The sequence below is a fragment of the Ambystoma mexicanum genome, chromosome 1p, assembly GCF_040938575.1.
Source record: "Ambystoma mexicanum isolate Mex_15411 chromosome 1p, UKY_AmexF1_1, whole genome shotgun sequence".
Lineage (NCBI taxonomy): Eukaryota > Metazoa > Chordata > Amphibia > Caudata > Ambystomatidae > Ambystoma > Ambystoma mexicanum.
In genome coordinates this window covers 361954619-361969940 of record NC_090921.1, presented here as the reverse complement: position 1 = coordinate 361969940, position 15322 = coordinate 361954619, and the positions used below count along the sequence as shown (strand labels likewise).

The 15322-nt window shown below is 51.7% G+C and overlaps 1 protein-coding gene across 2 annotated transcripts in view; it reads right to left on the bottom strand.

Moving 5' to 3' along the window:
• ANKLE1 (ankyrin repeat and LEM domain containing 1) overlaps positions 1-15322 on the bottom strand; it is a 220754-nt gene that overhangs the window by 98384 nt on the left and 107048 nt on the right. For both annotated transcript variants that reach the window (XM_069648922.1, XM_069648931.1), the window contains 2 exons: positions 11984-15304; positions 11702-11864 (listed from right to left, as the gene is read on the bottom strand). In XM_069648922.1, the coding sequence (XP_069505023.1) occupies positions 11702-11864; positions 11984-15304 (3484 nt within the window). The remainder of the gene's footprint in view (positions 1-11701; positions 11865-11983; positions 15305-15322) is intronic.

Here is a 15322-nt window from a genome sequence, read left to right as displayed (position 1 = left end):
CACCGCCGCTCAGGCCCGTGTCTCACTCCCGTTACCCCCCCCACCCCCCTCTCATGCCCCGTGTCTCTCTCCCGTTGCCCCCCACCCCCCCGGTCATGCCCTGTCTCTCTCTCCTGTTGCCCCCCCACACCCCCGGTCATGCCCCGTGTCTCTCTCCTGTTGCCCCCCCACACCCCTGGTCATGCACCGGGTCTCTCTCCTGTTGCCCCCCCGACACCCCTGGTCATGCACCGTGTCTCCTTGCTGTTGCCCCCCCCGGTCATGCACTGTGTCTCCCTGCTGTTACCCCCCACCCCCTGCTCATGCCCCGTGTCTCCCTCGTGTTCCCCCACCCTCCCCGCTCATGCCCAGTGTCTCCCTCGTGTTCTCCCCCACCCCCAGCTCATGCCCCATGTCTCCCTCCTGTTGCCCCCCACCCCCCGCTCATGCCCCATGTCTCCCTCCTGTTGCCCCCCACCCCCCGCTCATGCCCCATGTCTCCCTCCTGTTGCCCCCCACCCCCTGCTCATGCCCAGTGTCTCCCTGCTGTTGCCCCCCCGCTCATGCCCCGTATCTGTTATCCCCCACCCCCCTCTCATGCCCCGTGTCTCCCTCGTGTTCCCCCACCCCCCGCTCATGCCCCGTGTCTCCCTCCTGTTACCCCCTACCCCCTCTCATGCCCCGTGTCGCCCTCCTGTTGCCCCCCACCCCCCGCTCATGCCCCGTGTCTCCCTGCTGTTGCCCCCCCAAACCCCCGCTCATACCCCGTGTCTCCCTGCTGTTGCCCCCCACCCCCCTCTCATGCCCCATGTCTCCCTCGTGTTCCCCCCACCCCCTGCTCATGCCCCGTGTCTCCCTCGTGTTCCCCCCGCCCCCTGCTCATGCCCCGTGTCTCCCTCGTGTTCCCCCCACCCCTCGCTCATGCCCCGTGTCTCCCTGCTGTTGCCCCCCACCCCCCGCTCATGCCCCGTGTCTCCCTGCTGTTGCCCCCCAACCCCCGCTCATGCCCTGTGTCTCTCTCCTGTTGCCCCCCAACCCCCGCTCATGCCCCGTGTCTCCTGTTACCCCCCCACCCCCCTCTCATGCCCCGTGTCTCTCTCCCGTTGCCCCCCCACACCCCCGGTCATGCCCCGTGTCTCTCTCCTGTTGCCCCCCCACACCCCCGGTCATGCCCCGTGTCTCTCTCCTGTTGCCCCCCCACACCCCCGGTCATGCACCGTGTCTCCTTGCTGTTGCCCCCCCGGTCATGCACCGTGTCTCCCTGCTGTTACCCCCCACCCCCTGCTCATGCCCCGTGTCTCCCTCGTGTTCCCCCACCCCCCGCTCATGCCCCATGTCTCCCTCATGTTCCCCCACCCCCCGCTCATGCCCTGTGTCTCCCTCGTGTTCCCCCCACCCCCCCGCTCATGCCGTGTCTCCCTCGTGTTCCCCCCAACCCCCGCTCATGCCCCATGTCTCCCTCCTGTTGCCCCCCACCCCCCGCTCATGCCCCAAGTCTCCCTCCTGTTGCCCCCCACCCCCGCTCATGCCCCATGTCTCCCTCCTGTTGCCCCCACCCCCCGCTCATGCCCAGTGTCTCCCTGCTGTTGCCCCCCCACCCCCCGCTCATGCCCCGTATCTCTCCTGTTATCCCCCACCCCTCTCATGCCTCGTGTCTCCCTCGTGTTCCCCCCACCCCCTGCTCATGCCCCGTGTCTCCCTCGTGTTCCCCCCACCCCCTGCCCCGTGTCTCCCTCGTGTTCCCCCCACCCCTCGCTCATGCCCCGTGTCTCCCTGCTGTTGCCCCCACCCCCCGCGTCTCCCTGCTGTTGCCCCCAACCCCCGTTAATGCCCCGTGTCTCTCTCGTGTTGCCCCCCAACCCCCGCTCATGCCCCGTGTCTCCTGTTACCCCCCACCCCCCTCTCATGCCCCGTGTCTCTCTCCCGTTGCCCCCCCACACTCCCGGTCATGCCCCGTGTCTCTCCTGTTGCCCCCCCACACCCCCGGTCATGCTCCGTGCCCCTCTCCTGTTGCCCCCCCACACCCCCGGTCATGCACCGTGTCTCCCTGCTATTACCCCCCCACCCCCTGCTCATGCCCCGTGTCTCCCTCATGTTCCCCCACCCCCCGCTCATGCCCTGTGTCTCCCTCGTGTTCCCCCCCACCCCCTGCTCATGCCCCATGTCTCCCTCCTGTTGCCCCCCACCCCCCGCTCATGCCCCATATCTCCCTCCTGTTGCCCCCCACCCCCGCTCATGCCCCATGTCTCCCTCCTGTTGCCCCCCACCCCCCGCTCATGCCGTGTCTCCCTGCTGTTGCCCCCCCACCCCCCGCTCATGCCCCGTATCTCTCTCCTGTTATCCCCCACCCCCCTCATGCCCCGTGTCTCCCTCGTGTTCCCCCACCCCCCGCTCATGCCCCATGTCTCCCTCGTGTTCCCCCCCCACCCCCGCTCATGACCCGTGTCTCCCTCCTGTTGCCCCCCACCCCCCGCTCATGCCACGTGTCTCCCTCCTGTTGCCCCCCACCCCCCGCTCATGCCACGTGTCTCCCTGCTGTTGCCCCCCACCCCCCGCTCATACCCCGTGTCTCCCTCCTGTTGCCCCCCACCCCCCGCTCATGCCACGTGTCTCCCTCCTGTTGCCCCCCAACCCCCGCTCATACCCCGTGTCTCCCTGCTGTTGCCCCCCACCCCCCTCTCATGCCCCGTGTCTCCCTCGTGTTATCCCCCCACCCCCTGCTCATGCCCCGTGTCTCCCTCGTGTTCCCCCCACCCCCTGCTCATGCCCCGTGTCTCTCTCGTGTTCCCCCCACCCATCGTTGATGCCCTGTGTCTCCCTGCTGTTACCCCCCACCCCCCGCTCATGCCCCGTGTCTCCCTGCTGTTGCCCTCCAACCCCCGCTCATGCCCCGTGTCTCTCTCCTGTTGCCCCCCAACCCCCGCTCATGCCCCGTGTCTCCTGTTATCCCCCAACCCCCGCTCATGCCCCGTGTCTCCCTGCTGTTGCCCCCCACCCCCTGCTCATGCCCCGTGTCTCCCTGCTGTTGCCCCCCACCCCCTGCTCATGCCCCGTGTCTCCCTGCTGTTGCCCCCCAACCCCCGGTCATGCCCCGTGTCTCCCTGCTGTTGCCCCCCACCCCCCGCTCATGCCCCGTGTCTCCCTGCTGTTGCCCCCCACCACCCGGTCATGCCCCGTGTCTCCCTGCTGTTGCCCCCCACCACCCGGTCATGCCCCATGTCTCTCCTGTTACCGCCCATGCCCCGTGTCTCCCTCGTTTACCGCCCACCCCCGCTCATACCCCTTGTCTCTCTCCTGTTACCCCCCACCCCCGCTCATGCCCCGTGTCTCCCTCCTGATGTCCCCCGCTCATGCCCCGTGTCTCCCTCCTGATGCCCCCCGCTCATGCCCCTTGTCTCTCTCCGGTTACCCCCCACCCCCGCTCATGCCCCGTGTCTCCCTCTTGTTGCCCCCCACCCCCCATGTCTCCCTTGTGTTCCCCCCACCCCCCGCTCATGCCCCGTGTCTCCCTGCTGTTGCCCCCCATCCCCCGCTCATGCCCCATGTGTCTCTCCTGTTACCCCCACCCCCCGCTCATGCCCTGTGTCTCCCTCTTGTTCCCCCCCCCCACCCCCCCGGTCATGTCCCGTGTCTCCCTGCTGTTGCCCCCCGCTCATGCCCCCCCACCCCGCTCTCATGCCCCGTGTCTCCCTCATGTTCCCCCCACCCCATGCTCATGCCCCGTGGCTCCCTGCTGTTGCCCCCCCACCCTCCGCTCATGCCCCGTGTCTACCTGCTGTTGCCCCCCACCCCCCGCTCATGCTCCGTGTCTCTCTCGTGTTACCCAACGCCCCCCGCTCATGCCCGTGTCTCCCTCGTGTTCCCCCCCACCTCCCACTCATGCCCCGTGTCTCCCTGCTGTTGCCCCCATCCCCCGCTCATGCCCTGTGTCTCTCTCCTGTTGCCCCCCACCCCCGGTCATGCCCCGTGTCTCCCTGCTGTTGCCCCCATCCCCCGCTCATGCCCCGTGTCTTTCTCCAGTTACCCCCCCACCCCCTCATGCCCCGTGTCTCTCTCCCGTTACCCCCCACCCCCTCTCAAGCCCCGTGTCTCTCTCCAGTTACCCCCCCACCCCCTCTCATGCCCCGTGTCTCTCTCCCGTTATCCCCCCCACCCCCCTCTCATGCCCCGTGTCTCTCTCCCGTTACCCCCACCCCCTGCTCATGCCCCGTGTCTCTCTCCCGTTACCCCCCACCCCCCGCTCATGCCCCGTGTCTCCCTCGTGATCCCCCCCACCCCCCGCTCATGCCGTGTCTCCCTGATGTTACCCCCTACCCCCTGCTCATCCCCCGTGTCTCTCATGTTACCCCCCTACCCCCCTCTCATGCCCCGTGTCTCTCTCATGTTACCCCCCTCTCATGCCCCGTGTCTCCCTGCTGTTGCCCCACCACCCCCCGCTCATGCCCCAGTCTCTCTCCTGTTATCCCCCACCCCCTGCTCATGCCCGTGTCTCCCTCGTGTTCCCCCCACCCCTCGCTCATGGCCCGTGTCTCCCTGCTGTTGCCTCCAACCCCCGCTCATGCCCCATGTCTCTCTCCTGTTACCCCCCAAACCCCGCTCATGCCCCATGTCTCTCTCCTGTTCCCCCGCTCATGCCCCGTGTCTCCCTCGTGTTCCTCCCCACCCCCGGTCATGCCCCATGTCTCCCTGCTGTTGCCCCCCACCCCCCGCTCATGACCCGTGTCTCCCTCGTGTTCCCCCCCACCCCCCGGTCATGCCCCATGTCTCCCTGCTGTTGCCCCCCACCCCCCACTCATGCCCTGTGTCCCTCTCATGTTGCCCCCCCACCCCCCTCTCATGCCCTGTGTCTCTCCTGTTGCCCCCCCACCCCCCTCTCATGCCCCATGTCTCCCTCCTGTTGCCCCCACCCCCATGTCCCTCTCCTGTTGCCCCCCACCCCCCACTCATGCCCCGTGTCTCCCTCCTGTTGCCCCCACCCCCGCTCATGCCCCGTGTCTCGCTTCTGTTACCTCCCCACCCCCCTCTCATGCCCCGTGACTCCCTCGTGTCCCAACAACCCCCGCTCATGCCCCGTATCTCCCTGCTGTTGCCCCCCACACCCTGCTCATGCCGCATGTCTCCCTGCTGTTGTCCCCCACCCCCGCTCATGCCCCGTGTCTCCCTCCTGTTACCCCCACCCCCCGCTCATGCCCCGTGTCGCCCTCCTGTTACCCCGCACCCCCCGGTCATGCCCCGTGTCCCCCTGCTGTTGCCCCCTACCCATGCCCTGTTGTCTTCTCTTTATACATCTCGCCTTCCCTTTCCATGGTGTCCATCTTGGTAAAAGATTTTCCTTCCTACACTGGGAGGTTGCCCTAATAAAAAACTATGAAATTCAATTAAAAAACATTGTTAAAAGGACGTTATGGTTAAGTTGCGCAATTAAAAACCTATGAAATTCAGTGAAAAAACGTTGGTAAAGGGACGTTATGGTTCCAAGTAAAACCGAAAAACATTTGAAATTCGCCAATTATGGTAAACTAAGCAACCATAACTCGCGCCACCACCGTGCACTGCTAAGCCTAACACCCAGGACATCAAAGATGACATCACAAATGTCATTGATGACATCACTGATGACATCACATGTGCATTTACCTTTCATAAAAAGTCTGCACAAGGGATTCTTAGTGTAATGTTAATTAAAAAAAGTGTCAAAGATTATTGGAATAAATATCAAGTGCTAATCTGTGCATTAAGCTATGCATTGATATAAATAACATTCTATTATTAACTTCAATCCAGTATACTAAAGGTACTCATGTAGAAACATAGGCATTGTGTGCAGCATACATGGAGGTGCAATATTCATACGCTTGCCATGTTGAGTAGTAAAATGATAACTGTTTTCATATTAGAGTTTTGCGTACAGTGAAAACTTGTGATAAGTAGGTAATTAAACCCACTTACTACATAATTGCATTTTTATAGACAAATCACAAAGAGACAACACCACAAATATGAATATATACAAGGGAATTGAAGTAAGAAAAAAAACAGCAATAGTAGCAGAAAGTGTTCGTAACCTAACTGATTACCTTTATGCAGAGAAATGATTGCTCTGTTTCAAAGCTGTTACTTACCCTATCGATATATCACATGATGTGTCTGGACCCCAAGGAAAATAGTGTGAGTACAACATATAAAAATATGAGCATATACAGGGAAAGTACAGTAATAAAAAAACATCAAAACTATCAGAAAGTGCTGATAACTCTACGGATAATATTAATGCACAAAAAGGATTGCTGTCTGTCAAGGTTGTGTCTTCCCCTATGTATATGTTTCATATGATATGACTGGACCATAAGGGAATTATTGTAAGAACATACTTGAAGGATAAGTCTACAAATATAGTACATTTACAATTTTTTGTTCCTGACGGTTACTGAAGAAAATCATGTGTCCTAGATATGTCAGGAAAGGAAAAAAGGGGGCGTCAGACATGTGATGTCATCAATGACATTTGTGATGTCATCTTTGATGTCCTGGGTGTTAGGCTTAGCAGTGCACGGTGGTGGCGCGAGTTATGGTTGCTTAGCTTACCATAACTGGCGAATTTCAAGGGTTTTTCGGTTTTACTTGGAGATATATATATATTACATGGCCACAGTAGTGGCCATGTAGTTATGGTTAAGTTGCTGTTTCCATAGGAAGAGCACTTTTTGGGCGATATATATATATATATATATCTATATATATTGAGAAAGGGGGTGGGGCGGTAGGCATCGACAAAAAATAAAGTCCGGATTTTCCACCGGTGTAGTAAACTCGGCTCAGTAATGGTATGATCCCCACTGAATGGGGTACAGTTTTATTATATGTGAGGTGGGTCTCTGGAAATGCAGAGCATAGATTAAAACTACAGTACATAGGACATACATGACGAAAGAAAGGGTGGCTAGATTCAACACAGTCATCCTTGGCCTGCCCCTTGTGTGGTATCGAGCCAGCAACTTTTATCCATATGTTCTGGTTGGGCGTGGTGACAAGTGTTTTGGGATCTGATTCAGCTGAATGTGGAAGGGATGGCATAAAGGCATTTTAAAGGTCCCCTGCGGCCTATTTATTTGGCTTGTACCTTTGCCGGAAGAAGGATAAACACATGACAACATTTCTCGACATGGCTTGTATGCTGCCGAAGCATAGAATAGCTATGGCTTGGAAGAGCGCAGAGGTGCTGGCCTTTATAGCATGATGGGAAGATATGAAGAGGTGGTGTATCGCTGAACCTACGGTGTAGCATTGGACTATTAAAATGGGATCGAATGAAGCCAACAACAACATGGTGGCCTGGCATGCTCCAATATAGGCCCGGTTTAACCCCTCTGGCGACAGACCCCCTGAAGAAGGTAGACAAAAAGGAAATATATGGTGTTCCTCTAATCAAAAGGGAAATTCAGGTGAGTACTGATATACAAGAAGTGGGACCTGGAACCACTGCTAGGGTTTGAAGGAAGGAGAGAGACGGGATGCCTGCAAAATGAGGCGTGTTGTATGGACAAAGGCTTATATTCTGGAAGCATATGACAAGCTGTTACGTTTGTGTGATCAAGTTGAGTTTCTGTTTTTGATGTAAATTGAAATGCAATTAATGTACATTTTTAAGGCATAAGCAAAACGAAATTAAAATTAAAAAAAGGACTGGAACTTTTATTTGCATACAACCCTTCCTCCTTTGTACCTCTTCCTCTTTCTGCCCTGGAGCTCTAGATACCAGTAGCTTTTGTGGATCTTGTGTCCTTGCTCAGGTTTTTCCCTGCACCGCAGGGAGGTTCTCTTTTCCACCTCTTCCAAAAGATTACATATCGATTAACTAAAATCCGATGTATTTGGGGTATCAATATTACTTTAAGTGGTGTCTTATATGCATGAATGCACTGACTCACCTCTTGCCTTTTCCTTTTCAGCTCCTCAAGAAGTGCAGGTAATTTTCTTCAGCCTTTTGTCCACTCACCCTACCTGGGGCCAACTTATCCCCTGGCGGGTTTATGGAGAGAAAGGCTTTGCTTAAAAGCATGCATGGGTAGGAACCAAGCATGACTGGTAGGTGTGACAGGCACTTGCAGAGTTCTGCGCTTTTTTTTATTTGAGCAGTCCTACTCCTAGTAGGTGGTTGTCGTTGGGCACAGACATTCTGGTAATAAGAGTATTGTTCTAGAATCACTGGTGTATTAACATCCATTAAATTGCTCCCAAGCTCTCTTTCTTGCTTACAATCCACTGATCGCATCGGGTGGCAGTATTTGGATGACCAACTGTGGTGGTCTCTCTTGGAACTAAATTTGCGCTTCTGGCTCCCGACTCCGACAGTGTTTCTACGTCTTGTTGACTATGCTAAGACATCGGCACAGATGCCTTTGGACCATGCTTGGGTACAGATTGGGCCAGTGTTAACCGATGCTTCTTAGTGTAAGGTTTTTGCCGCCTTTGCCTGAAAAATGAATGGCAACTCTTGGTAAGTATGGAAAGTTTACAAGGCACAGCCATTGTTAAGAAAGATTTTCACACATTCAGGATCAGCTGGTGGCAGCCGATATTTTTCTACCATGTTTTGAACTTCACTTGTGCACGTTGGCAATTATCACAAATGGCTATTTAGAGTGACTCGCCATGAGATTTTCGCCTATCCTTTGGCAATATTGTTTTTTACCTTTATCCCTGGAAAGTGGCATTCTGTGTGTGAGCCCGAATGTGGAGAGTGGGTCCATCTGGTTCCAGTTCACATCCGGCTCCTGAGTGTCAATCTGCCCAGCTATAATGTGGTCAGTGGCTATTCATCATTAAATAGCCACTGCCAGCCAATGCTCCAGATCCTTACCATTGGTGGACCTGGGAGCACTTCAGTCCAAATCATTGACAAAAGAAGGACTCCTGGAGACATTTAACAGATCACTGTTGGAGCCAAGACTCCAAAGAAGAAGTGCAGCTGCTGATGACCAGAGTACGACCTTTGCACATAAAAAGAATCAACTCCAGTTAAGTCCCAGTGAAACCCTGCTCTTCTACCTGATCTCAAGGAGATCCTTGTCAGTGCTTCGACCACTGGACCGGTGGGAACAACCAGCCTTGACCCCTGTTCCAGGATTCATGCTTTCAGAAGTGTTCCTGGACGACCCGGTTGACTGACCATCTCTCCCCTGATCTACCTCGCTGCAGCGGTCTTTGTTCCAGGTGCATCAATCGAACTTGGAAAATCTTGAACTTCTACTACAAGACGCCTGCTCCTGCATGGTCAAACTTCCATTCCCAACAGAAGCCGTGCAGTGACTGCTCCTTTGTTCGTTCATTGAAGCTTTTCTGTCCCAGCACGATTGTGCAGCCTCCCATTGCAACCAATATTCTGATCTCCCTGGAGGTGTCCCAAGGTCGTCTGCTCTTCAGAAGTCTTCATTTCCTCACAAGGGTATTCAGCAGGACAGTGTCTGGAACATTAATACAAGAACCACGACTGACCGAAAATAAAACCCAGGTCCGAAAGTGACCTTTGCAACACGCATTGCCTCCCTAGACCAGAGCTAGCACAACAGAATCGAGAACCTCTGCAGTAGGTTCTGGAGAAACCAGAAAAATGGGTGCTATTTTAACACACCCGTTTCTCCCCCCTCAGCCCCTCCATCCTCCATAAGGTTACATGGGTGTAAAGTCCTATCCCTATCTTGCTCTTTCCGGACTCCGATAGGTGGTGGTCTAGTCAAATATCTCCTCCTGGGCCCAACTCTAGCTACTTCCTTCAACTTTCCTTAACTTTTTGGAACACTGAAGCACAACCACTGGCATCATCCAATCACATAATAAAGCTACCGGAAGAGTATATATTTTGGAAACGATGACTTAAGGGCACTAGCCCCCAATCCACCTCAGGACTGGATTTATTCATTGGGAATGTTTATTTTTAGTGTTTCTCTAAACGGTTTCTATGTTTTATGCATCCGACTACTTACCAGTATTGCACTGATTTCAAATCGTAGTTTTTAATAAAATCTTTTAACAAGAGTGAATGTATATATATTTTATAGTAAGTATGACAATATTTGCCTAAACGTTTAATTGCTTAGTGTGCATCTTAAAAAGGTATAATACATCATTGTATATTTTTCTACTTAAATGGAATTGTGTTGCTCTGTGTGGACTCATTGTAGCCCTAGAGCACTCTTTCGCCCCTGCTTTTGCTACATGCATTGATTGAGTTTGCTGAACTTCAGTGACTTTCCTGTACACCATAATAGGTTGGCCTTCCAAAATTCAACCCCAGGGAGTATTTTGGAAACCCATCTTAACAGTCACCATGCGGAGGCTCCTGGGCCTGGCTGTAACTGGAGATATAGCCAACTACAGGCAACGGTATCCACAAACATTTCTGAGATAACCCTCCAGAGGAAAGTTTGTGGCCTGTGGAAGGGAGGTGGTAAATATGAGTGTTGTTATGCATGTCTATGTGTATGAGTTAGTGTGCCTGGGGTGGGGGTCTTAGGGGTACAGCCCTAACAAAAAATTGGGCTTTCTGTTGTGCAGCCTTTATAAAACAGAAATCACATAGAACCAAAAAACAGGACATCAAGATGTGGAGCATCACGGGTACCTGTACACATGGTGTAGGGATAGTGTAACAGAACAACGTTCTTCTATGTTATAATTTGTAAGCATCCAGACCCACCACTTGAAAGCTGGATAAGCAAAGCTTGTAAATCTAAACAGATTCACAAGCCTCAGAAATAAGGATATGTAAACATCACAATTCATTTATTCCATCGAGCTCCTGATCAATTATTTGAAGAGTAATTGTCTTAGCTTTTAAATTGTATATTAGAGCTTGTTTTCCTCAGGTTATTCACTGTAGTTCCATCCAGACCGTGAGAGTAATTGTGCATGATTTGTGGTAAAACATAAGTGTTACATTAGCTACAGTGAGACAGACAGCACCTACGGGAATACTAGTGGCCTATACGACATTCCCAGAGACCCCTTAATTGAGGAATCCCTCTACGACCAGAGGACATTAGCAGCAATCGAGAGCTCAAACTAAAGTCTTGATTAAGTGTAGAGGGATCAAAGAACTTGTCCGTTGATGTAACACTAATATTTAATCCAAAAAGAAAAAACTCAAAAATACTCACAGAACATAAAACAGGACCAGTTATTAGGCACGGAATTGATTGGGAGGGTGAAGAAAAAAAACTGGCCTGTCTGCATAACCTTATGTACTTGAAAGCCTGGGTAGATTCTTTGTTGTCAAGTCAATCATACTTTGCGGCACATGCACAACTAAATGTCACCCAACAAATCATTCTCAGTCAGTGCAGTAACAAACTTCTACTAATAATTATTTGCAAAACTCCTGAGTGTATAGCCTGGACTGCTCATGCACACTTAGTAGTTGGAGAGACAGGCAACAAAGAGAAAAATGTGCAACTGAGATGCGGATTTGTTTCCAAAATGCTAAACTTCTATTAACATAATTCTAATGGTCTCTTCCACTGATACGTGTTGGGAATGTTTTAGTAAGTTTTGTTTGCATTTTAAAGAGAATGTTCTAAGCATGTTTTTTTTTTTAACCATCTGGGAAGATCACAACTCTAAGGTGCTACTTTTAATCTGAACTACATTATTGGCATATAAAGCCCATTACAAACCTATGCAAGAGAACCAAACTAACTAAGCAACAGCTTGCAATAGGTTGCACCTGGGATCCAAGAGCAGGTAATTGAAGCTGGACTTGATCACTCCCTCTCGCCACTTTGCGTTCTTATCTGGCTGATCGAATTGCTTTGAAAGGATCTGTTCGTCTTCGGTGCAGTTCGGAAACTGATAGGTCTGCAGGGCTAAGGTCAACTCTGGACTATACTCTGAAAAGAAAGGAAAGCAAACATAGATAGAAGAGAATGAGGGTTCCACGTTAATGCTTTGAAGATCATGGACTGGGGTATTCACTTGAAAAATAAGTAATCAATGGTCCAAACCTTACCGGACTGTGCGCCTTTGGTCTGTGGATCCTTCATGAGCTTGTCTAGAAGTGCCAGGTAGACCCGCCGCGTCATGCTGGTGACAGGTCCAGGTGTCTCTCCAAATTCCCTCAGCTTCGCCATTATGTCATCATTAGAAAGTCTATAGAGTTCAGGCAAGATTTTTTTACCGTTTACCTTCAGAGACTGGTTTACTTTCCCATTTGGCTCTGCCAGCTGGCTTTTGTAAGTCTTCCAGTCGTAGATGATAGTATCGTTGGAGCTTGTAGAGTCCTGTGTGGAGTCATCTGTGCATGGGTAGTGTCGCTCTATTAGGGCATGTCCCTCTTCTGGGTCCATGTAAAGATATTCCACAGGCTCATGCATGCTGGTGTTTACTGGTCGCCCACCTGGAGAAAACGTGAGATCGAAGCTATGCAAGTCTTGGATGGGGTACAATGTGTTTGAGTTGTTGCCCACTCTGGATATCCGATCTGAAGGCTGAATATTAGATAACCTACTAAAACTGTACCTTTGTCCAAGATGCAAACGCCCCTCCTTCCCTGAATTAGGAAGATCTAACAGCGTGCTGTGGAATACGTCTCTATTCTTTCTTGTGCCCATCTGCGATTTTAAATCAGACGGAAACCCAGACCGGAGATCAGCATGGTCCCTCTGAAAAGTGGAGTGGCATGTGCTAGCATCAGTGCATTTGTAATCAGAGTGATTCCCATCTTCCGTCATCCAGGTGTTATCTGACATGCTATTGTCAGTGTCTGTGGTCAGTGGGTCACTACCAGGGTGGGCAATACCAACAGAAAAAGGTTTCCGTTCATCTGAAAACGAAGAAGACTTATCATCAGTGAAGAAGTCACTTATATTCCCACTGGGGCGATGCTCGATTAGCACGGTCGGTATGGAGTCATGCGGGCCATCAGTTCCCTGTGCTTGGAGCAGTACTGTTTTGCTGGAGTCATCTGGATTGCTACCTCCAATCCCTTCAGGACCCCGAGGTACATCTGGCTTTCCATGACTGATTTCATCCATGCCTTGAGAACGGAGAAGCACTGTTGGGCTGGCATTATCCCACTCAGCACTGCTGCAGTGCGCATCACCCCGAGAATTATGGTGCACAATTGGGCGGGAGTGATGCGAAAAAGCATCACTCGTCTTTTGGTTACCAGTTGTTTTGTACAAAAAACTAGAAGTCTCATTATTTTCCTCAATAATAATTGTGTCATCAGGACTTTCAGTTCCCCTCACTTCTGCAGAATACTGTTGTAATCTGTCAGGGCTCCCCTTACTGTGGCAAAGCTGATCCTCCCCTCTGGCACAGTCGGCCGTCATTAAAGAATAGGCATGCAATGAGTTCAATCCTCTAGCCGGGCTCCCTAATCGTGGCACACGTTGAGGCATCTCTAAAGATTCGTCGAAGAGGGAAGAATTGCTGTTGCAAGATGAGGACGTCACGTTATTCTTTATGCGAGAAGTAATGTAACGGGACCTTTCATCTTGCTTGGGCAACGGGGACTGCACAGATTTACTAGCAGTCATCATCCGTCTCAGTTCTACTGACAAGCTGGAATGGCTTGAACTTCCTGGAGTAGCAGGCTGATCCACACAGATGTCTGTGGTTAGTGTTTCTGCAGTTTCTGTCATCTGCTGGCTTACTTCTTCAGGTCTGGTAGCGGGTACTCTCACCTGGAATTGACGGCTTGGCATGCCCGATCTTTGCTCTTGCTCTGCCCCATTATTGCAGTGGACTTCTTCCACAAGCAAGGTTTCTTGACCTTGAGAAACTGTCTGGGTAACAGGCGCGGACCCTGCAATGGATAAGTCGACGTGCTCACAATTTACATTAAAAGGCACACTGTTGTAGACTAAGCCCTCTAACACTGGCCCTCGAGACAAAAAAGTGGACTTTTTCTTGGTGGAAAGCATCATTGCTTTCAGTTGCGCACATACATTAGAGTCTTCAGTAATACATTCACAGTCTCGACTAGGGATGCAATCTGCAGGGGCAGTATCCTGAGTAAGAGAGAGCTTGGCTTTGTCACTTTGGGGTACACTAGAATCCACAACCATGATATTCCGACTTGAATAGTTACTCAGTGGGAAGGTACTGAGAATTGCTTGGGGTTCATAGGACCTCATTGCATCTTTAAAAGTGTACTCACTTTGTTCTTCTTGTGGATTTACAAAATGACTACCAAGGCAGGTATTGGGTTCTTTCTCAAACTTGAAACTGGCTAGAGAGGAGCCAGAAGAGACATCGAAATCCCTTGCAGTGAGGCCAACTTTCAGCTGCAATTGGCTCATGTGAGATTCCACACCCACCCACTCATCAGGTTTGCAGTCTATTTTAAATCCAGCATTACTACTACTAGAGTGCAAAGTTGTATCCTGATATTTCTGGTCAGACATATCGCCTTTTCTCTCTTTAAAGCCTTCACAGGGGCTTCCATCATAGCTAGAAATGTCACCTACACTGGTGTAACATTCACTATGGCAGCTGTCATATTTACTATTGTCTAAGCTTTGATGTTGCACATCTAAATGCATGCCTCCATCATCAACTGTACTCACTGAGAGCCTAAGATCAAGCAGAGTGTTTTCCAAATCATAACAGCTAGCAGAGCCTTCTTGGGAGAAAATGTACACATTATCAGGTGAAGTGACATCCAGGCCCTGGTTCTTTTTCAGCTTGGGAATAGGGCTGGAGTCCTGAAACACGCCCTTATGTACTCTGTCATTGACCAAGGCAGAAAGGCTTTTTCTAGAGAGCTCACTCAAAGTGCAAATTCCAGACAACTCTGAAAAACTGTCCATTTCTCCAACTGCTGTACAAAGTGTACTTTTACGATGTGTCTCTGCAGAACCATTGCTCACTGAAATGGACCCCATGGATATTTTTATTGGCTTGTAGTTGTCGCAATCAGCAGGTGCCAATTCATCAGAAGTGCCACTTGTAGTCAAGGTGATTCGGTCTTGATCTGAATTGACTAAATCCTGTTCTCTTGCAGGACTGCATCTGGTATCCAGTGTGTCGGAAATGTTTAATGTATGATTGGAGTAACACAGTTCTCTGCTGCAGTTCGCCGCCCAGATAGACTTTCGAGGACAGACAGAAGGCACCTCCAGGGAATGGCACATACTTTTGGGAAGATCCGATAGAAAACTGGACTGATGGCTACGACTAGCAATGACAGTGTCACTGAGGTGGTTATTCAGTTTTGTGGGTAAGGAGCACTGCAGGGATATTCGGGTGCTATTTATGGGCCCAACCTCTGACAGGTCTGAAAGGTTAATGGTTTCTGTACAGTCTTCAGGCTGAAGGTATCCATCTATGAAAAACACAGAAA